A 23,157-nucleotide genomic window follows, 5' to 3' on the forward strand; every position below is an offset into this window, starting at 1 on the left:
AGATTAAACCTGTATGAAGAGTAACAGGGCATTTGGAAAAAGACTGCATCTAAAATTTCAAACACTGGAAACAATGCAGGCAGAACAAACACTTTCTATAAAATTAACCATGTGGAGACAAAGCAGTGACTGTGTATTGAGATTTGGGGCTGATTTTATCCTGTTGTTTCCCTCTTCTTGAGAAAGGATGGATGAGATGTTATTTGTACCTCCCTGAACTGGCGTTTAGCAGTGCTATGAAACATTCTGAGAACTGCTCCATTCCCCAACTCATTTGTTTGTGCCCCTGTAGCTTTACATGCAGGAAAATGTTCAAATATACTTAGGTTTTTGCCATCCTAAACACAGCTCACAGCCTAAGAGTGGTGTCCAGAAACGACTATGTATCACTGTGGTAGGTAACAAGGAAAGAGAAGCAATACTTCACTCCATAGCCTGGGGTGCACTGCTGAACTCCTTGAGTTTCATGAGGAATTCACTGCAGGAAAACCTCTGGAATTACTCTCGCTGAGCTAGCATTGCACACAGCCTGCTGGCAACAGAGAGAAAAGGGGATGTGCAGGGTCAAAAATACACCATTTTACCAACAGAGAGAAAGAATGCTACAGGCAAGTGCAGTCACACCTGACAGCAAAATGACCCAGATAGACAACATGTGCACTGACCTCTGTCCAAACTGGAGTCTACTCAGAGGAATAAGAATATTCAAAGAGAAAAATTAGGACACTAGAAGTTTCCTTTGGAGATTTGTTCATATAATAAAGCACAACAACAGAACTCTTTCTGTAGGATTCCATTTCTGTCCGGAGGTCTTTGCTCGCTATTAATTAAAATCATATTATCTGTTTATCCAAAGACAAAGACATCCAGGGCTTAAGTAGAAGATAAAAAGTAGACCCCATATAATTAAAAGAAGCCTGAAAAATGTTTAATTATGTGCTTTATTCTCTCTGAAGAGCAATTTAAGTATGTTTCCTTTTCTATCAATAATGACATTAGCTAGATGATTTTCAACCGTCACAAGAATGCAGTACATCACGGGCCCCTCAGGCATACGTACATACTGTGAAAACCAGGGTCATGTACATAGAGCATGCATGCACAGTGCAGCAGTTTCTTCTGGACCTGGCTGCACTTCCTGAAACAGTGCTTTCAACTCAGTTCTTTCCAAATGTAATGTACATTTACATTTTTCTTCAATAATATGCCCAAAGCACTGTAAACACTAAAAGTTGTGTTAATTTTACAGGTCACTAAGAACAGAACCGGCAGTAGTACAAATTCGTCACTGCAGCCTTTTCTTTCTCCTCACAAGTTTTGCCTTGATTCTACCCTTGCACAGGGAACACCACCTAATCCATAACATTCTGCTAATTAGTCCTTGCCAGGGATACTTTTATCCATACGAAACTTCCACCTTTCACTGTGACAGAAACAAAGCATAAATGCCTGGCATAAAGGAATAAGATCTAGCAGAAGCTTAGAACATTTTCTTAAGAGAACTGTCTATTTTAATTTCAATTTCTAGAAACAGCACTCTGTTGAAAAAACAGACACATCCCCAAACCCTCTTCATGAATTCTTTATCTAGATCTACCTGCAACACAGCAAAATTTTGTCATGAGTTTTATTAAGAGACAGTGAGGGGCAGAACATCAGCTCCAACCAAGGAGGGCCAGAGCCAGCAAAAAAAATCAGGTGATGCTATGGATGAAGCTGTTAGCGCCAGACTCCTGAGCAGGGCTAGTGGTGCCAGGGCCTGTTAGCCCTTTACTACCCTTGCGTCCTGCCCTTTTAAGTTTATAATCACAGCACATAAAACCTCTGCAGTGCCAGGCTAAGGAAGCTGAAGCAGCTTCTGTGCCCAAGGAAGGACTGCAGAGCAGACAGCTCTAGGAAACTTATTTTTTGAGAGAATATAAACCTCCAGGTTTAGCCCACCTTCCTCTCCCACTTGTATTTTTGCCCCGGAGTTTCTGTCAGAATGAGCCACAGAAGCCACCAGCTGCTGCCACAGCCCCAGGTACTACAAAAACAGGCAGTGCCATAACAGTGCCAAGTTCTTAGCCACACCTGAGTCCCTCGGAATGCTAAAGAGACACAAACCAACCTCCTTAGTTAAAAAACCCTAACCTTTTCCTCTGCAGTTTGTCCTCCTGAGGCCTGGGATCTTTCCAGCGCTGTGCCTGCTCATCCCGTGCACTGCTGCCCTGCACCATCTGCCAGGCTGGTGAGAGTGCTTCTTTTGCCACCTCAGGGACTGCCATGTTGTGCCTCTCCTGGGGCAGCGCCTCCCTGAAGGAGGGGCTAACACTTCCCGTGAGGATCTCCAGCAATGGCAGCTGCTGCCTGACGTGCTGGGTCTCTTGCCCCTGCTGCACAGGGCAGAGACACAAGGCCTAAAGACAGGAGGGTGAATAATGGCTCCCCACCATGTAATGCCCACTTTGGATACCCCATATTGTGGTGTCTTTATTTCTTCCTTGGCATTGTTCACTTTCAGGGATGCCATACACACCTATTCTCCCCAGCAGCAGCACTGGGCTTCATGTTCCACTTGCAGTGGCCACGTTATTTTTCTCACCTCAGCCCCTTCACTGTGGTGCAGAGGCAGGACTGGGTGCAGGGAGGGTCCCGCTGGGGCAGGCAGGTATACAGGGACCCCGAGGAGCTCCAACCCACACACAAGCACAAAAGCTGCCATGAAAATCTCCCTCGCCTAGACCTGACGAACACGCCAGCCTCTAGATCCAGGGACTGAGCTGCAGGCCATGGGGACCTACTCTATCATCATACCTCCTTCTGCACAGCAAAATGGCTGCTGTGCTGCAGGGCAGGGAAGGAGCACCATGAGGAAGACCAGGGGGCACAGGGTGGCAGGCAGAGCTTTCTGCTGCTACAGTGCTTTTCTTTAAATGGAAGTACTGTATTTGCTCATTCTAGTCTTTTGTTGTTTAGACACAAAGAGCAGAGGAGAGTGAGGGGCCCAGTCAGCGAAGCAGCGGCATGAAAGGCAGGAGCTCTGCTTGCCTCTGGTCATTTTGAGGGGCTGAATTTGAGGAGTCAGCTATACTTGTGGTTCCCTCCATCGAATTTTGACTAAAATTTCCAGATAATCTGTACCCCAGTTTCATGTTTACATAGAAAGAGGCTTATCTTTCAGGTAATGCCACAGTTCAGGATGTTCCGTGTCTTTACAGTCATCACTCTGATGCCTGAAAAGATTTCTTGGGAGCACCAAAGTTCAGGAAAAAAATATCTGAGTTAATACTGAAACCCTCCTTTTAAGCCCTTGGGGAAATCCAATTGTGCTTTTAAAGTCATTATATATGCCTGAATATTAGTCCTCTACATGTACTACATACATATGCCATCTGCCTGCACGTGAACATCTGTGAACCAGATTCTGCCCTGCTGGAAAAACACATTGGTATGATTCTTTTATGAGTTTTTCTCTGCTCTTGACTATACTGATATCAATTTAGTGTAATTTCATTAAATTAAGTAGAGCTTTTTTTATTTACTCTAGTAAAAAGTCAGAGTAGACTCTTCTGCATTGTCAGTCTAAAATGATCATAAATAAGGCCAGATTTTGTCATTAATTATTTTTGCTTCCAATAGTCTTTACTGAAAGGATGCATATCAACCAGTTTATCCCTTCTTCTGCTTGGTTGAAGACTGCCTAAATTCCATGTGTAAGTACCAACAGCACCAGAACTGTTATATACCATTACGTTGATGATTGTTCTGTTTTGACACCAGGTAACACGCTTTACAGGGGAGTTCTTTCTGAGAAACAAGTCTATTGTTTCATGAATTGCTAAAATGCTTGTATTGTTATACAGTTCCATGTGATGAATGCAAAGGCTTTCTGCCCAATGAATTAGGATCATCTATTGTAACTTTTGTTAATAATACATTGCTATATTCTGGAAGCATTATTATGAGCATAAAGAAATTAAAAATATAAGTTCCCTCCTCCTTCAGTGCCCCACATAAATTTTATTTTTCTATTAATCATCTAATGTAAGACTGATCAAAACCAGGCTGAAAACCCTGATCACAACATTTCCACTTAATTCTGTAAATCTAACCTCCATTCTTTTTTCTGCTCCCATACATATTGATTCCCTGTCATTTTTTTCTCAGGCATACATTTTCTTTCTAAATTATTTCTCATTAATTCCATTTCTAGTCTGTCTTTCTTCACCACATACTCTGTTCGTCACGTTTTTGTTCTCATGCTTTTCACCCTGTGAACCCCACTTTCATCATGGAAATCAGTGTAAAAGGGAGACACTTTGCTTCATCTTTTTCATACACAAGTGCACAGAGTTCAAACTGAGAAAAATAATAATTTTTTTTCTTTAATGAAATTTCTTTAGATCTTACTTTGAGAATTAAGTGTAATTTTCTGCCAGGCAATGTAGCCTTGCAATTTTTCCTTATTTCCTTGATATTAGGTACACAGCACATAGACTTTGTACATGCCATTACAGCTACTCAATAATTTGCATACAGGCACAATCTGAGAAAAACAAATCAGGATATACCAGGGCCTTCTTATAAGGCCTGTATTTAATTTTTTCTTTACATCAGGTTCACTGATAACCCAAGGCTGATGGAGTAGCCATTTGCCCACAACCACTTTCTGAGTATCTAGGGCTAGTATACAGGTAACTCAAGGTGCAAGCTAATTATCATATGGCAAATACAAAAGAAACAGACCATTTATCAATTGTCTGTTAGGATAAATTACTAAAAATTATACTGTCCTAATTCACAGCTCTAGACCAGTGACTCTTAGGAGCCTTACCCTGGAAAACCCTCAGAAGTAATAATAACCGTTTCCTAAACAGCCCACAGGAACTCACCCTACTCTGGGAAGTACAGAAGCCACCAAACTTTAGACTATGAAGTTTTGTAATTCCCGAACAAAGTAACTGTGGAGCTCAGAGGGATGCGGTGGAGGTTCATGAATGAAATAGCCTGATAACAGACTGAAATCTCTCATCCTGGAAGTCATTTAATTGCACTGTTCTCTGTTCAGTTCTGCCATTCACACTTCACAAAGCCAGTTATTTTCGGATGTATTTGTATTCTAAACAGTGCATGGTCTGATAGTAGTAACATTGTCATAGCACTATTACATGCATGGATGCATAACTGTTTCTTTCCTTTCACAGTAAAGTTTATATATAGAACTGGCTGTAAAAACCCGCACAAACCCCAGAACTATGGGGTTTTTATTTATTGTGGCAAAGCCTAATAATTCACATCAAAGTGTGATTTATTGAAGGACCTTTATTATGAAAATAAATCCTAATAAGAATTGCTTTGCCAGGCACTTTGTAATTAAAGATAAAGCTATCCAGAAAAGAAAAATGTAACATGTAAATGGAATAAGGATATATAAATGGAAATTATCATATGTGAGGTAGAAGAAAAACTCAAAGAGCTTAAAGCGCTGAAATTTGAGGGACAGGATAATCTCCGTCCCTGGGTTCTGAGAGAACTGGCACATGAAATTGCATGTCCAGCAGCAAGGATTGTTAATAAAGCCAACAACTGGTAGCGTATCATCACTGAAAAACAGACCTCTTGCTTGTATTTCAGAAAGGAGAAAAAAGGATAACCAGAAAACGTTACGAGTGACCTCAACAATATTCAAGGCTCTAGAAGGTATTTTTTAAGAAAAACATCTGTGTAAGTAGACATAAATGGAAAATGGGACAAAATGCAATGAAGTTTACCAAAGGTAAAACAGGTTGAGTGAATATATTTCTGTTGATTGTAACTGATGGTTTAATCAGCAGGAAGTGCTATAGATACCACCTATTAGGCCTTTGTAAATTAAGTTGTGAATAAAATGTTAAAGCAGAAAAACCTCTTAGTTGTGCTTGAAGAAGAGCTGTTGTCTAGAGGGAGGGTATTATTGTAATTTTTAAAGGATCAGTATTGGAATCTGTCTTATTTAACATTTCCAGTAATAACTGTGACACAAAAAGAGTATGCTAATGAAATTTTGTTGAAAACAAACACTGAGAGATATTACTGATACTGAAGAGGATTAAAGGCTCATATAGGGAAAAATAGATGCTGTGACAACTGGAATAAGACAAATTAAATGAAATTTAACAGCATACAATGACTGTATGAAAAACCAATAGCAGGAGCTGAGCACTGGAAACCAAACATGGAAGAGATACGTTAGTTGAACACAGGCTACCTATGAGTCACTACTGTGAAGACATGTGTGGAAAAGCTAAACACGATCTTAAAATGTTCTAGGTGTGATATTGCTAGTAGATAAATGAAAATAATACCACTGTACAAGGCATTCCTGAAATCTCAAGAAAAATAATTTTTATTCTCCATGTTTGAGTGCTAGGACAGGTGGAAAAGACTGCTACTTGTCTTACTGAGATAATGAAGATAGTTCAGCTTCTTTCCCCAGGCTTAGTATCAAGTCACTAGCAAACTATAATATTCACCTGTTCAGCATTTTGAATCACAAGACTGTTGGATAGATTATTGTCATGATAATGTAGCCAATACATCAGGTCTAAAATATATAATTTTGGGAGGGTTGTTGTCTAATTCTTAGTCCTCTGTTATCACCCATAAATACCCATATCATACCTCATTTACTACCAGAACACAAATATTCATTATAATCTCTATTATTTACAGTAATCAGAAATTGTATGTATAAAATTTCCTATACTTAATTATATTTTTATTTGCTTTTTAACAATTTGTTTTTAAAACTGTAACACTTAACAAATAACACTTGGGAAAAGAAAGGATTAAGATATGTGTACTGAGTAGGGCTTGTCTGAATAAAGAATGTACACAAATATTTTATTTTAGTTGTGATGTTGCCTTATTCCTTTATCAGAGAAAATTAATGACATTATTTTAAAACTGTACTTTTAGAAAGCTGTGGTTTTTTAAAAGACAGATACTGTGTCTAATTAGTGCATAGATTATATCTACTCTTCTATCCCCGGTTAATCATTTAAAATACAGTACAGGCATGTACAGATTTTCTGTTAAAGAGCAAGGAGACCTTTGGATGTCTTCCAGTAAATATTCTGTGAACACTTCTGCCAACTGCAAATAACAGTAACTACCATTAACACTTCAACCTTTAAGAATACAGTGTGCTCAAAAAATATCAAACTTGCTTGGGTTTGTATGAGCTCTGACACAAAGAATGCTAAAATAAAATACAAATATTGTAAATATGTGGTTTTAACAAACTGCGTAGATAGATACGCACTTTAGTCAGGAACACTTATCATTATGTGAATTCATTAATTAACTTTATTACGTGTAGCCATGTTAGTGTTTTCATTCCATTAAATATTGAAAGATAAATGTTCTGCTAAATATCTATGAGAATGTTTACTATAGTATTGGATTACAGCATGTTCCAGTTCAACATTTTCAGATTCATTGTCCATGGAATACAGGAGTCGTGGTAAGACATGTTATTAGAACTAGAGTCCTAACAAACTTTAAGACAACAGTAATGTTGTGTGTGAATTGACTAAAGTGTGAAATCCATGGGCTCAATCTATTTTGAAAGTGAACTGTCTTTAAGGAATAAAGACATTTCTGGTGGTAGATGCCAAGGATGCCTGAGGTAGAGCTCAGCATACCCTACAGCACATTATGCCCAAATGGAATACTGTGCATGAAATATACTCCTCATGCTGGGGTTATTGTACTGATATGTCAAAGCAGGCATACCTCACCTCCTCCCAGAAACGCAACTCCTGTCCTCAGTTTAAATGTGCAGTGGAAGTAATTTTGGTAAGACTTCAACCCTCCAGTATTTTATTTTAAATGAAAATGTGTGTGTTTGCTGGTGCTGTTATTTTAAAGGTGAAGATACATATGTAGAAAGACAGAGGACTGCTGTTACTCAGCCAAAACCAAGGATCACTAACAGGGTGCTCACCATCAGCCATCAGGTAGCAATGACTTCCCACCACTGCTGACATTGTATTTCCTTTTATTTCATATGTATATAACAGGCATGGGAATAAGTGTAAGTCTGAAAGGTTTCAAGCAGCTACATTACGTCTGTGTACTGGATGGTGAAGGCTGTATGGCCTGCTGCTGGGCATTCAGCTGCCCTTTGATTTCTTCCTGCTGTTGTAGAGAGCCAGAGTGTGTTGATGACTGCCATGGCTGCCCTAAGCATGGTACTTCAGAGAAGCTGGATCTCAGAGCAAAGCAGTTGCCCAGAGAAACAGCCCACTGCTGAGGAAAAAGCTAAAGAGGAGACTGCCTGGAGGAGCCACTGCTGCGTAGGTCAGTCTTTCCAACAGCACAACCCTGCAGCAAAAGGCAACCTTTGTGACAGTTAGGTCCCACAGCTTCAGGGAAATTGAAGAGATGATTTGGTGTCTTTTTCTATTTGTTTTCTGGAGTTGATCAAACTAAACTTTCCTGACTTAAAATCAGTTTTGTTTTAGATTTGAAGGAAATACTGCTAACATCCTATGGTCTGATTATGTTATTTTTATGCTTCATAATAACTTGTCTTGCAAATAGTTCCATTTATTGTGATGAAAGACAGTCTGATTTTATGTTCATAAAGTATGAAATGCCAAGAAAATGGGCCTCTTTGGTTTCCCTCTTGCTTCCACAGTGAAAATACTTCAGTATGGCTTCACACCAGCATCCTCTTATCATTCTATCTGTCAAAGCTGCTTGTCAGCCCTCTGCTACTTTCATGCCATCTTTGTCCGTAATCTCTGCTGCCACAGGTGATTTGCTGTTCACTGTGGAATAAGTCTCTGCTTTTTTAAATGACCGCATCAAGGAAGTAGAAGAGGAGGATGACCTACTGATGCATTAATTTTATTTTCTATTCCATTTTTTACTTTCTACATTGTGTTAGTGGACTTTGAAGTGCCAGGAGCCAGCTGAGGTAGCTCATCAACACATTTCATGTTGGAAAGAGAGAAAAATGCAAGTTGTCTTAACATAGCAAGAAAGTAAGTCTGTCAAGGGAGGAGAGCTTTACTTCCTCAAGCTGCAGACAGACAGGCATTCTGTCAACTCGTGTTTTTACGTTTATGTTTGCAGAAGTCCCCTCCAGTGAAAATATACCTTGAATATATGTACATATACATTTAGTGTGCATACATAAAATCTAATTTTGACTAAATTGGAAATATTCTGTGTCATTGTCCACAGCAGAATTTTATGGAAATAACATAGAAGGAATGCTTCTGAACAGCATCCTTCAGTATACCTGGCTGGAATCAGCTAATGCAAATCCATCACTGCTAGTGCTTGTTTTCGCTTTCTCACTACAAACCACAGTTTGCCTCTGACATATGGGTTAAGGAGCCAGGAAGAAGCTTTATCACACTGAGGTGAATATTGAGTCTACCAATTTCCAGAATCATGCCTAAAGAGCAGATTATGTGTTATTGGTATGAATACCAGAAAACAATACTAGCATGCATGCCAGAGGTTAATCTTTACTATTCTTTTCTGTTCTCACTACAAGGTAAACATTTTGATGATACTCTTCATGCTATGCTGATAAGTAACTACTATTTGGTCTTTTTATTTGCTTCATTGAAGTATCTGTGAAGAGTCCAGGCTGAAGAGGAAGAAACTATGGCATACAGCTGGTTTTATTTATTTTGCATTGTTTAAGCTACTTAAGATACTCTGAAATCTAATTCAGATGTGAGGTGGAGAAATGCGGTTAGAAAACGTGGGATATATACCAATGTTGACAATCACAAATGGAAACCTGCCCACAGCGAGTACACTTGATGTTTGTAGTAGTCTTTCAGCTGTCTCCTGCCTTATCTATCTATTAGCATTGCTTTAGGCTTGCTGACAAGGTAATATGACAATTTCAGCACAAAATAGGTGCTAAGCAAAGATGACTCTAAATGGGCTATGTACTTACTGTGGTAAGCGTGACTGTTTCTGCATGAAATCCCTTTTTTGCTGTTTGGGAGAATTCAAACATAATTTTGTGTTCTTTGTGTCTAAGAGCATACGACAGGAACTGTAGCTGAGGGGAAGGAGAATGAGGACTCCGGATTAAAAATGTGTATATTTCTTTAGGCAGAAGACCGATTGACAAGCCTAGTGGTATCCAGGCTAAAACCCGCTAAATTTGGGAGCTTTCTAAAGTAAAATGGTGTTGTAACTAAGGCATCCCTGCAGCTGCCATAGCACTAACAGAGTAGACTATCTGGGTGTTCAGTTTCTCTTCTTTATCAATGCCTACAAAGGTGACCTTCTAAAGAAACAAAATATTTCTCCTGAAAGGATAATTATTAAGTTTCTTAAACAGAGGAATATAAGAAAACAATCAGACTTCAACAGTATAGTGATCCTTATTTATTGCAAACTGACTGAACATCTTCCACAGAAGGTTTTTAGCACAGCTATTTTTTTCTAGATAGGGATTTTTAAACACTCCATCACTTATTTGGGGAAATTTGGGAAACACTGCATGTGTATATTTATGTCTGTCTCATTCTTTTCCCTTTAATGCATTTTATTTCCTGCTTATATGGGAAATATATTAATGCAGAATAAGAACTATTATGTGTTTTGTTTCTTTGCTGGGGCTGATTTCTCTCCCAGTCCACCCTGCCCTTCTGGTACTCATGAAATAAGCAGAACACAGAGTTTCCAGTTTAATCACTATTGCTTTTCTCTTAAAGATCTTGTTACAATAAACAAACAGCAGTCATACTAATAAAGTCTCTGTTGTTAATATTTAAGAACTAAATTTTCCTGTTATATATTAAAAAGATCCACATTTTTAAGTACACAAGCTTTATTTTAGTTGTGTTTGTTAAAGAAACCAGAAGTGCTTTATATAACTTTTATAAATTTTTAAGATTTTAAACTTATGTATGAACTCCATCCAGTTTTCTCTGATCATAGCAGAGTTTCACCTTTTTGATAGAGCAGATGAAAATCAACATCCATTTGTGCTCCATTTAAAACTTGAATAACAATTAAAAAAAAATCACCCCGGTGGAATTCCATTTGAACTACTGAACACGACATTTTAAAGTAAAGGAATTGGCACTGAAAGAGAACTGAAAGGGTAAATATTTTATATTCATTTAAACAACTTAACTGGGACCAATTTAAAAATGGTGTAACACAAACACATTTTAGCCATTTCTAATCTTAAGGTAAATATGATCTAATCATATTTATCATGATCTAATCATATTGAACTGTTTCTATACTGCACTTTTCCTCACATTTTAAAAAGATGTATACCACAATACAATTTCACAGTGATTAGAAAAGTGGAAATTACAGTCTACAGAAGCAACTCAAAGAACTTTATTCATTGTCAGGTAGGCTTGCTTTGGGCAGGATTAGACAACCTCATAAGCATGTCAGTAGATATCTGAACCTTGCAATTCTGTGACCGGTATCACTGATGGATATGCACTAGTGTTAGCTCAGCGGTGAAAGGGAGATTTTATAATGAAGGTCACTCAGAGGATGTTTTAAAGGCTTTCATGTTTTTTATAAGGAGCTTCTAAACATGAGGATGACTACAGAAGAAAGCATGAAGGTGTGCTATCAGTGCTACTTAGTAAAAGGACATTCTGGGCCAGGCAAAGGTGAGAGTCCACATCTTGACAGTGAATGTGAGCTGATAGGGGGTAAAATATGAAAGGAATTTTGCTTCCCTTTCGAAAGGGAAGTGTGGAGATAATGAAGCTATATGTTAATGAACAAATATACCAGGGACACATAAGGAGGAGAAAGCAGCGTCTTCCCAGCAACAAGACAGGGAAGGGAGTACTGGTGTTCTCTGGCAGTTTAGAGGTTTCTTGCCAGCCTATGGACCAGACCTGATTTGAATAGGGATCAGTAAGGGACTGGAAATTAACTTGCAAGTTTATCAGCCAGTGCAGGAAGCCACAGTAATCTCCCTGTAAACCCAAAAGTGAGTGGTGCCAGGAGATCAGTTACCAATTCACAGGTGAGTTCAAGGTGTTTGTTAAGACTGCATAAACAGAAAGGGATTGCATGTGTGGTGGGGAACATCTGAAGTCTGTCTAGTCCTCTTTGGGCAGTTCTGCCTGTGCAGGTAAATGTCTGCATTTATATGTTTATTATAGTATAACAGATAGCCATAAACATGAGACTCATCAGTTATAATGTAGAAAAGCTTATAATACTATCCACTATATCAATTTTTATATAACAGCTTATGGTGGTACATAATGAACACTTCCAAACTAATAAGATAATTTTTTAAGAGAAGATTTTATCATTGTATGTGATGTCTGAAAAATATAAAATACATTCTTCATTGTTACATATAAGAAAACATTTATTTTGAACTGAGTTTCCAAATATTTGTTAATGGAGATCTCAGACTAAACAAATTTCTTGATTATGTTGGTATTGCTCTGTGAAATGTCAGATCTAAGCAGAACAATTTCCTTGCCAAAAAACATTTACTGCATAAAATGTTAGCTGCAAAGTCTGAGAAAGAGGGAAAAAACCCAAACCCCAATTTTCTGCTAATCAGTTTAAAGTCAGACAGTCTTTTCATTTGTTCCCTTTCAGCTAAATCATTGTTTTTCTTCACTGTTTCACATACAAAGCAAACTGTATACCAAAACCACACTATATGATTCAGAGGTTTGAAAGAAGTAGAGACATTATTGCTATTGATTTCAATAACATGAAATCAGCAGGATACTTTCATTTTGGCAAGATAGTAATTCTTATAAATGCTATTTTAATACAGAACTCTGTCTGCACACACTTTATGTTACACTCTCACCATATGTTATATATAACACTACAGTAAACCAAGTAAGTTTTAGAGAAAAGTCTTCATTGTACCTCATTTTCTTTCAAATATGAATAAAGAAGGAAATGATAATAGACCTCAAGCTGCATCCACATACAATTCTACATCTCATTCCAAAAATTTATTTCTCTATTCTCTGTGTGATTGTCTTGCTAAAAGTGTGTGATAAGCTAACTGAAATTTATAGAGAAACATGTAACAGGATTGGAATAGCAGAGTTCTTTGAACTGTCTGCAGAAATAAACATTTACCTCACAAGCAAAGTAAAATGGTCACTTTTCTATAACAAGCAAGACTAGTTCTGTTTGAAACAAACTATATCCAGAATACAATAAATCCTGGATGCTTAGGTGAAAACTGTTCAAAAGAAAAATCCATATGAATTTGGAAGAAATAATTTATTAATTGAGAAACTTCTACAGCCCATGGCTGGTATACTTTTTTCAAGCGAGGAGAGAGATAGATTTAAGGGTTTTTTTACATTTAATGTTTGAGTAAATGTCTTGAATAATAGTATTATGTGACTCAGAATAGAAAATTACTGGGGAAAATGTACATAGCCTACCTTTCTTGTCCACTGCTTAAGCATCCAAATGAACACAGATTGTGTATCTATGGAAAGATATAATTACAGTTTTTTACAATCTGTCATCCATCCTCTTTAATTCTACAGCTAAATATGCACATTCTTAACATACAGCAAAAATACAGAGCATAAAATTAGGAATATATTATCTGTCTATATTTAATACAGAGTCAGTGTTTTGAATGATTACAGCAACATCACGACCCTGGCACAAGTGAGCACCACTTCAAGACTGTATTTAAGAGTTACTACTATTAAAGGCCTATCAGCCAAGTACCTTTCTGAACGAGAAAGGAATGGGAACACTTTCAGGTCAAATTTTCAGAGATATTTAGCCACCATGCACACACCCCCACACACATGAAACTGGCTTTCTAGACTGTAGAATTCTTCTGGGGAAAATGGTCTGAAAGTGAGGACAGGGAGCTCATGACATTTGCATGTGTGCTTTGCTGTCTCCCACTCACAAAAGCAGCTGTTGTGCATGCAGTTCAGCACCCAGTTTCTACAGAGCACTGCCATGCTCTCTCCCACCTGACCTGCTTTGTTATTGGGCAGATTTGGCCTTGCTCCTGCACAGGATTCCTGAACGCATGGGTGAAAAGGTGTGGCTGACAGCCCCTTGCAAAAGCAGCTACCAAACACCCAGCCTGCAACTGGGATGGCAAAATCTGCAGGCTGGGACTGCAGCTGTGCTGGGTGGTCTAGGGATTGTGTGCATTTGAGAATTTGGGTCTGAATTGCTTTCAAGAGCAAGTCTGGGCTTGTATGCTGGCATTGCACTTAGGAAAACATCTCCCCAGGAGATTAAATCCTACTGGAAAACTGCAGGACTCAGATGCAAAGTCCTACTGGGTCTTTTGCAAAGTGAGAAGCCTGAAACTAGGCTGAGCCTCGGGGGCTTGCACAGGGGTGGCTGCCCACTGCAAAGGCAAATTAGACTGTTGCCAAATCTCTTAAAGGGCCTGCTATGCACCCACACCCACACACCCCCACAGATGTTAAGGGGTGCACCCAAGTCTTGCAGGAAGGTTTGCTCCATGGGAAGGGCTGCTGGTGAAACAAACTGTTGCATATTAGAATTGTTTCAGAGCAGCATATAGATGTTACATGGTTCTTTTGAAACTAACTGGTAAAAAACTTCACAACTAATTGGTAGTTTATTTTTATGGTATTCTTGTTAATGTACAAGAGGCTGTTGGCATCTCAGGATTTTAAAACAGAATTAGCTATTGTGTATGTGAGAAATATCAAAGTGGAGAGTTTTCTCCTGGAAATAGGCTACTGTGTAAACTATGGTTTTGTAGCTACCAGCAGTAACAAATAACAAGTGCTTTCTAAGCAATACTGGAACTGGAGCACTCCTGTATTTCTAATTGTAAGCCTGTCTTTTGTTTCCAGAGAAGGAATTCCAAGAAAAGGAGACAGGTCTTTCAAATGACATATGCTTTCTGCCTTCATCTTAGTATCTTGTTTTGAAAAACAGAATGATGAAAGTGGGTTTTTTTTTTTCTCCTGAGGCAGTCACTCCTGATCAAGAGAAGCATGCTGCAAATTGGAAACAAAACGGAACTGAAATCTTATGCATATTAAAGGTGAATGCATGAGAAGTATGAAAGTGACTGTGTATGTTAAAATGCCAAAAGGGAAAGCTATCACTTAAGGCAGTACTGTAAAAGACACTGCATTTCTCTCCCATGCACACCCCACCCATCCAAAACACCCCATCTCTGCATGCACCAGCTCAGGGAAATGTACTCCAATGTGTGGAACATTCTCCCCTGCTCCTGCAGACACAGTCCCTGCTCACTCTCTCTCTCTCTCCAGCCCCCCATGGCTGAGGCTCCAGCCTGCACCAAGGGGCTGCAGGGGGAGGTGGGCAGGTACAGCCATGCCTGGCTGAGAGAGAGGAGGGTGCTGCAGGCTCCCCAGAGCAGGGCATTCCCCACCCACTTCGGTGGGCTCTCCTGCCCCGCCTGCCCAGGCTGCTACATGTTGGGGCAACAAACACTGTGCCCTATATAAAAGCCCTGAGGAGCTGGCCCAGTTGTGCCAGGGTAGTTAACCAGTGCCATGGAGGCTGAGGAGGCCACAGCAGTGGCAGCGAAGGCAGCAGTGCGGACACCCAAGTGCTCCCGCTGCCGGAACCATGGCTTCGTGGTGCCAGTGAAGGGCCATGCCGGCCAGTGCCGCTGGAAGCTCTGCCGGTGCGACAAATGCGCTCTCATCACTGAGCGCCAGAAGATCATGGCTGCCCAGAAGGCCCTGAGGCAGCAGATGCCCGACTTCCCGGCTGGGGCAGCTGCAGGGCCCGCTCCCCGAGGCGAAGGCCCTGGGGTGGCCAGTGCCTCCAGGCAGACCGTCCGTGAAGCAGTGAAGGATACCCAGCCTACCGGCAGCAAAGGCATGACGTGCAGGGGGCTGCCGCCACCTCCCAGCAGCCCTCCTTTCTGGGACTACGGTAAGGGTCTGTCCCCAAACCCTCTTTCCTTGTCTACTCCTCTTCCCTCCACCAAACACTGCCACTTGTGCAGTTTGCACCTGCCGATTCCTCAGGCTCCAACTGCCTGCAGAGCCATACCTGCTGTCTCCCACTTTCCTTCCCCAGTGGACACAGGTACTCAGCTTGCATGTTGAGTGTGCAATCCTGCATTTATTTTCCCTTTTGGAGGGTCTGCAATGCGACTCATGCAGCTCTGCAGCAGCAGGAGCAATGTGCTCAGCCTTGCCACTCATTGCAAAGTTCAAGTTTTATCAAGTGGCTTTTCTCTGAGCGGGAAATTAGTCCGGAGAGAAACCAAACTGTGATCCACTATGCACTGCAGGAGCTCATGCATGTTTCTCTGAGTGCTGTCTCACTGTTTATAAATTCACAGGTGCAAGCATCTAGCAACAAAAATGCTAAAAAAACTCGGTGACGGCAGGTAAATGGGGAAGTTACTGCTCCAGTTGCCTGAAGCGAGCATTTTATGATAGCACTGTAAAAGAAAGAGACCTTTTGGCCTTAATTCCTGCAGCAAAGACTGAACTTGGCTGGGATCGCTTGTGTAAAAATGCATTTGGTATTTAAGAGCAGAGCATAGGCTTTGCAGGTGGAACAGTTGTATGGTCTATCACCTCTTAAATTGCTTCCTTTAATAGAGTCTTCCATGTGACTTGTCTAGTTTATTAGCATTTATTACAGTAACTTCATACTACTACTATTTGCTATAGTAATTTTATGGAAAACCCTAGAGACTGCAGTAGTCATTTAGTCAGAGCCTATGGAGGGTTGGCAGCCTGCAAGACAAAATGCTGTTCTGAGAATCCCAGAGGAAAGACTCATTTTGGACACCACTAGTTCCCACCTAATCTGTCAATAACTGTTACCTTTTTTTTCTAGCTTTGTTTCCTAAGAAAATCATGTTTATGGATGACACTAACTGTACCTGGGCCTGCCAGTCTTTCCCTTAATAACATTTTTAACCTGCTGGCCAATTTAAAAAAAGTTTAGGAACAAATAGTATAATTCTAGTACTTGTACTCCTGAAGAAAATTTTTCCACTTCTCTACCAACAGGAGGATGTGCAGACAAGAAAAACACTATCGGTATTCAAATTACCACTCTCTTTGTTAAGACTTCAGAGGATTCCAGATGCAAGATAAGAAACAAAGGAAGTAACTGATTCCTGCATCTGAAATTGCCTGTATATGTCCCTAAAACCAAACCTTTGTGAACTGAGAAGTGATGGATAGGACTAAAGTTAGACCTCTATTATTTCTGTAAATTTCTAAGTTCTGCTAGAGTTCAAAGTCTTAAGGAAGGTCGTTTTGTTGTTGCTGATGTACTGAATTAAGATTCTGCAGCCAAGTGCTTTACTAAGGACTAGCTTCACAATGCACAAGGCAGGAAAGAAATGCAGATTATTCTGTGTTACAGTATCTGCTGCTGTGCCTTTCCATAGCTCCGTAAAAGAAAAATCACAAAATAATGTGCTAACCATGAAACCAAAGGGCCAGATTCTCCTGTCTGAGAGTGGAATTTGTTGCTGCAGCTTCTTCTAATGAACTCAGTAGAATTACATGGATACTTTTATGTGTTCTTTTTTCATTGTTTCCTAGCTCACACTGCTGTTCCTCCAGAATACCTGGTCAACCCAGAATGCCGAGAGAAAGAACCTCCAAAAGTGTACCCTGGGCATGCTGGGGTATATCCTTACCACCCATTTCCCATGGGATTTGCCATCAATGAGTCAAGCGGTAGAGGAGCACCATCACCTCCAGGGATATCACTTCAGAGAGCTTTCCGACACATTCCTAGCAACTACGGGCCAGGGAATGCAGCTTCTGTGTCGGTAAGTAGCAGTCTTTTAATCAGCTCCAGAAATACTACTGTCTTGACTTATAGCTGCCTTCTTGCTGCTAAAGCACCCATGAAAAGTTATCCTGCTTATCAGTTACTTCACAGCATTTTGCTATATTATGCTGAAGAAAACATCAGCAAACAGTGATGTTAATAGCCTGACCTAAACCCAGTAGAGCAAACCCATGCACTTGCAAGGGGACAGATTTTGTGAAGTGTTTGGGGCCTTACACATCCTGCTAATACCTGCATCAGCCTTTTGGAATGATGGCAGTTGGACACTTAATATGGTCATGCTGTGCCAATGCAGATGGCACAGAATACACATTGAGAGGTTCTTCTTCTCTCATGCAGGACAAATCTAATGGGGAGGGAGAGTGTCAGGGCTTGGCCAAGGCACCACAGTCACAGAGAAGAACAGGGGAAAATTGGCTTCCACAAGGAAAAGAATCAGCATGGTTGGATATTTCTTGAGACATTTGGTTTCTCAAAAACAGTGGAAAATTCTGTGGTTAACAGAAGTTTCAGATGAAAAATTATGTTTAGCATCATAGGGCCCACACCTTCAAACCACACAGACGTGGTAAGAAACAAGATGCTAAATTGCTTGTCAGTTGTAATGGTATGTGTGGGCATTTCCAGTTCCTTTCAGTGCTGTCAGTCATGTTGGTTCAAACTGGTGGTGTCTAGTTTTTGTACCACAGTTGGGCACATTATCAGATTTCCAGCTACCATGCGCTATTCTGTCTGCATGGAGTACAATTCATTAGTTCAGGTTAAAGCAGAGTGACCTTCTTTAACACTTCTAGATTTATTATGCTTGCATAGAAATTCCCCATCATATTTTAGGGGCTATTGAGAAAGAGGGTGGCTAGCAGCAGTCTTAGGTCCAGACATATTACCCTGGTGGGCTGGATATACACAGGTTGGGAAATGCTTTATCTAGACCATCACTGTATATAGTTTTGAACTTAATTTTTAACTGTCCTTAAACAGGTGGAAAGTTGTCATACCAGTTCTATCTGTAGCAGGGTGCACGGCCAGATCCCAGAGAAGAAACTCTGATTTCTCTGATGCTAGTGTTTCTGAGGGATGGAAATGCCTCCTTGCACATGGAATGAGTTTTATCATGCACTAACAGATCTGGTGATCACAGAAGATCAGGGCTGTAGGGCACCCTGTGCTGCACACCAGCCCCTCACCATAGGTAGAGTGCCTCTACAGACTAGCAGGGAGGTGGTAGCAAGGAAGGAGCATTTTCCTAGACTGCCACTCTGTTGCATGCAGACTTCCAGACTTGTTCAGTGGCAAATGCACCAGGTCAGTGCTGAAGGTGAGCTGCTCCTGGTTTTAACCAACTGCTCTAATGAGATGCCAGAACAGGTGATGAGGACTTAGAAGGTCAATTTCAGCTGAGATATGGTCTGAGAAGCTGCTACTTCTCAGCTTCAACATGCTACACTATGCACAGGCTTTGCATGTGCGAATACATGCATGGATGTGGTGGCGTATGGCCACAAAATGGACAAAACATGCAATATTCACAGGTAAAATTTGAAACAGACGTTTGATACTGCAGATGTATCCTGGAGAGAGTCTTTAGATGGAAGATGCTTTACTGTTTGTGTTGCTGCAGATTCCAGATGGAGGTGGAAACTTCCATCAAGGATACTACACTCCTCTGCCTCAGTTCATCCCACCAAGTTTTCTGCCAGGGATTCATTACATTCCACCTCCCCTTCCACTGAACACGTCAGCTGAAATCACCAAGGAAGCACATGGTAAGGATGTATGAGATGGGCCCTGGGAGATACAGTTTTAACTTGATTTCAGTGTCTAGAGGTGGAAATCCCGAGACCCTGATTCTAACTAGTTTACAGGGGTTCCCAGATCCCTGTGATGGAGCCAGGACTGAGATCCTGAAGGATCTGCAAAGGGCAGACCTAGCACAAGCAGACTGACGTGCTTGGGCTTTCCAGCTGACAAGCATCTCATGCAGACATTTGAAGGCCCCAGGACTCAGAGCTATTTCAGAATATGAATTGTTGATGTTCTCAAAATGAAAATAATTTTCTAAATAGCTAGTTTGCAGGACATATTTTTAAAATTATTTGGCTCTGTTGCAATTTAGACAAAACGTTTAAAAAAAAGCAGACTAACAGCATGAAAAGAAGAAATTTCTTGTTCATCTGAAAATTCTACATTTTAATAGCTGTAAATGAAAGATTGAATCTTCAAAATCTCAAGTTCTTTTATTGAATCTCACAGGATTTTAAATTTCTGGCATACGTTAAGTCTTCCTGCCCCCTCTTTTGTGTCTCTTTCATGTATTGTGCCTACATGTGGACATTTGTGATTATATTTGCATGTTTTTCATTTGGCTGCAGCTAGCTGTGACCACAAGAGGGTAGAGCTGCTCAGAGAATTAAACCACTAGCACTGCATGAATGAATAGCCAGTTTTATTTTAAAATCTTTTTGAAAATGGAGATAAATACAATTTTATTTCTCTTCTTGAACATGAGAATACAAAATTGTTAATCTGTCTGTTTATGAAAAAATTAGAATAACCACCCAGTGAAAAATGAAATCTTTTGTATAACTGGGCGGAGAAAAAGAGGAGTCTAATTAACTCATTTGAATTGAAAAGAGGTTGATGGTAGTTATAAGGGACAAAATATAGTAAGGTGGGGGGTTTTTTGGACTGGTTTCTCAACAACATAAGGCTTGCGCAGTTTCATTTTCTGTGAATGTCAGTCCTCTCATAACTTTTCAACCCATTAGTTATTTTCAGCCAAACGTTATCTGTTGTGATCACAGGCCTACACAATATTGATCTGCAAGGGAAGCAGATGCCTGCCACAAAACCATTTGTTTGCAGCCATGTCATGGTGGTTGGCTGGCTGTCAGCTTGCACTCAGTTCCCAACTGACATGTGTGTAACTTGGCCAACAACCAAGTGCCTGCCACTCAGCCCAGCAGTGGGCACATATCTCCAGAGCAATCAGAGCGTACCTGCTTCTTGTCTGGCTGGAAAGCCAAAGAAAAGTAAGCAGGAGATGTTGTGGACAAGGGGAATATGGAGAACATGGCAGTGGGGGTTGTATACAGACATCATAGAAATGTAAAGTTATTTTAGGATACTGCAAAAGGCATTCCATGCAGCATGTAGGAGATACTAGTGTGCTGGAGGTGAAATAATACAGGCTGAGCTTGAGGGGAAGAGAGGAAAACAAGGGCTGGCAGGCAAACCAGAAAGTGAGGATTAATGGGTGTTGTGATTTGGAGGGGAAAAAGATCTGGGGGATACTGCAGTGGCAGAGAACATGCAAGGAGCTGCAGCTATTCTGTTGGAGTATGTGGGAATGGGAACGAACTGGGAGTAGCAGACAGGCATGGGGGACATGGAGACCAGTAGTGGTATTGCATGAGGAAAACAGGAAATCCAGTCCTGTATTGGTAGAGTGAAGTTGTACTGACCAAAAAATCATGAAAACGGGCAACTGGATAGGGAAGAGAGGTCATGAGAGCACCCCCCCAGAGAACACAATGCTATCCAATTACCTCAGCCCTTATTACACACTACGGAAATCACAACCCAGGCACAAAGCCATAGGAAACAATGCGTCATGGATTGTGCTGCTTGGAGAACAATCCAGTTTTTTTAGTATTACAGAGAAAGTACAGATTAATTGCACTACATAGCATTTATGCTCCAGGATATGTAGGAATTTGCAATTGTGACCCAGTGAGGGGGGGATACTTCTGCATGAGGTCATACACAAAACAGCCTGCCAGCAAGAAGATGCAGATGTAGAGGGAAGCTACAGTGAAACTAGTAATTCTTTGATTCTAGTATCCAAGATGCTTGAAAAAAAAGAGAAAAGCTGTAACATTTAGTGCACAGGGATGTGTTAGAATTGCATCATGTCTTTTTTTTTCCCAAGAAAGGAACTGACTCAAACCTGTACTTAGACTTGGTGAAACGGGCTTTCTGGCAAAACTATTGCAGAAAAATGGATATAGAAAACTCTAGCAGGGGACAACTGGTGACAAGAAATGTTTGTAATCTGTTGCCCCAAACAGAATCTGAGATGAAGACATCTTCCTGTCTGAAAAAGATTTTCCAAGGCTAGAAGCTGCTACCAGAAATATTTGAGTCAAAAGTTGACTGCATTTGAATGACTGAGGCCAGTTAGGTTTACAATGGTGATGTGAAGTATAGGCCATGTTGTTACACAATTTCATGCAGTATTGACTAGTAATGTTGGGGAAATTTGACAAAACAAACACAAGGTATGTCCAGTAAAACAGCCAGTACAGCATCTGAGGACAGAATCTGATTGCAGATTGTTGGCTTTCTAAAAGAGCAAGCCACAGAAAAATAAAACCCCAAGTTGCCTGTGAGGAAATCAGGGAGCTTTTAATGCAAATTGGCAAGTAAATACTTTATAAAATGAGAATCTCTAGTTAGATTTGAAGAAGGAATTATTCAGTCTGTCAAGGCCTTTGAGAATTTGCAGGAGTGTTAGAAAGGCATGGCAGATTTGCTGCAGTTAAGTGGGCAAAAGAGTCTGCCTCATACTTCTCTTCCAGTGCAGTATAAACACTTGCCGTCTTGAAGCACTCTTGCTATATTGCTTTAAGCATGGCTGAAACAATCAACTGCTGTTTGCAGTGCAGTGTCTTAGTTCAGAGAGCTACAGCTCTTAATGTCAAGCACCTTTCAATTAACTAGGTTGAAAAACAAATTGGATTGACAAATATAATTTTGCATTGAGAATTTACCTCTGCAAATGTGATTGATACCAGGTGTAATGCAAACTGAAATACAGGGTTTGGGGCTTGTTTGTGTTTAACTGACCTTTTTCTGTTCTTCATTTTTATTTCAGCTACTGAAGCTGACAGTCAGGATTCAGGGGTGGTTTGTGAACCTAGCCAACCATCATCTTCCCCAGAAGAAACAAGCAGAGACCAGTCTGTATATTCTGAACAGTAAATGGGCTGGAGAAGAGCTGAGTAGCAGGCAGCACTACTTTCATTTATTTCATTCATTTTCATAGAGTGACATTTAGTTGCTGAGTAGTTACAACAGCTATAAGAAGGGGATTAGATTCCTCTGCCTCCCTTTATCATGTTATAGCTACCAGGCTCACAGCTCTGCCTCCCTAGCACTGTAAAGCTCGTGTTCCTAGAAGAGGGTTTTTAGAGCCATGGTAAATCCCTTCCCCCATAAGCAGGTGGAAGCAGGAAATTATTATGACTCTGAATTTGTTTCCTTTGCTGAGGTTAGATGGCTCTGTGACTTTGAAGTCTCTGAGCCACGTATGTTCTGTAGCCTTCTCATGTTCACGACAGTAGTAAAAAATATGTTAGT

The 23,157-nt window shown here is 40.4% G+C and overlaps 1 protein-coding gene across 1 annotated transcript in view; it reads left to right on the plus strand.

Moving 5' to 3' along the window:
• The window catches only part of DMRTB1 (DMRT like family B with proline rich C-terminal 1), a 42,642-nt gene extending 19,863 nt beyond the window's left edge, over nt 1–22,779 (plus strand). Inside the window, 5 exon segments of the mRNA XM_055724963.1 lie at nt 15,289–15,507; nt 15,509–15,900; nt 17,541–17,773; nt 19,418–19,562; nt 22,673–22,779. Of these exon segments, the coding sequence (XP_055580938.1) occupies nt 15,289–15,507; nt 15,509–15,900; nt 17,541–17,773; nt 19,418–19,562; nt 22,673–22,779 (1,096 nt within the window).
• Nucleotides 22,780–23,157: the final 378 nt, after the last annotated feature.

The sequence above is a fragment of the Falco cherrug genome, chromosome 12, assembly GCF_023634085.1.
Source record: "Falco cherrug isolate bFalChe1 chromosome 12, bFalChe1.pri, whole genome shotgun sequence".
In the NCBI taxonomy this organism is placed as follows: Eukaryota; Metazoa; Chordata; class Aves; order Falconiformes; family Falconidae; genus Falco; species Falco cherrug.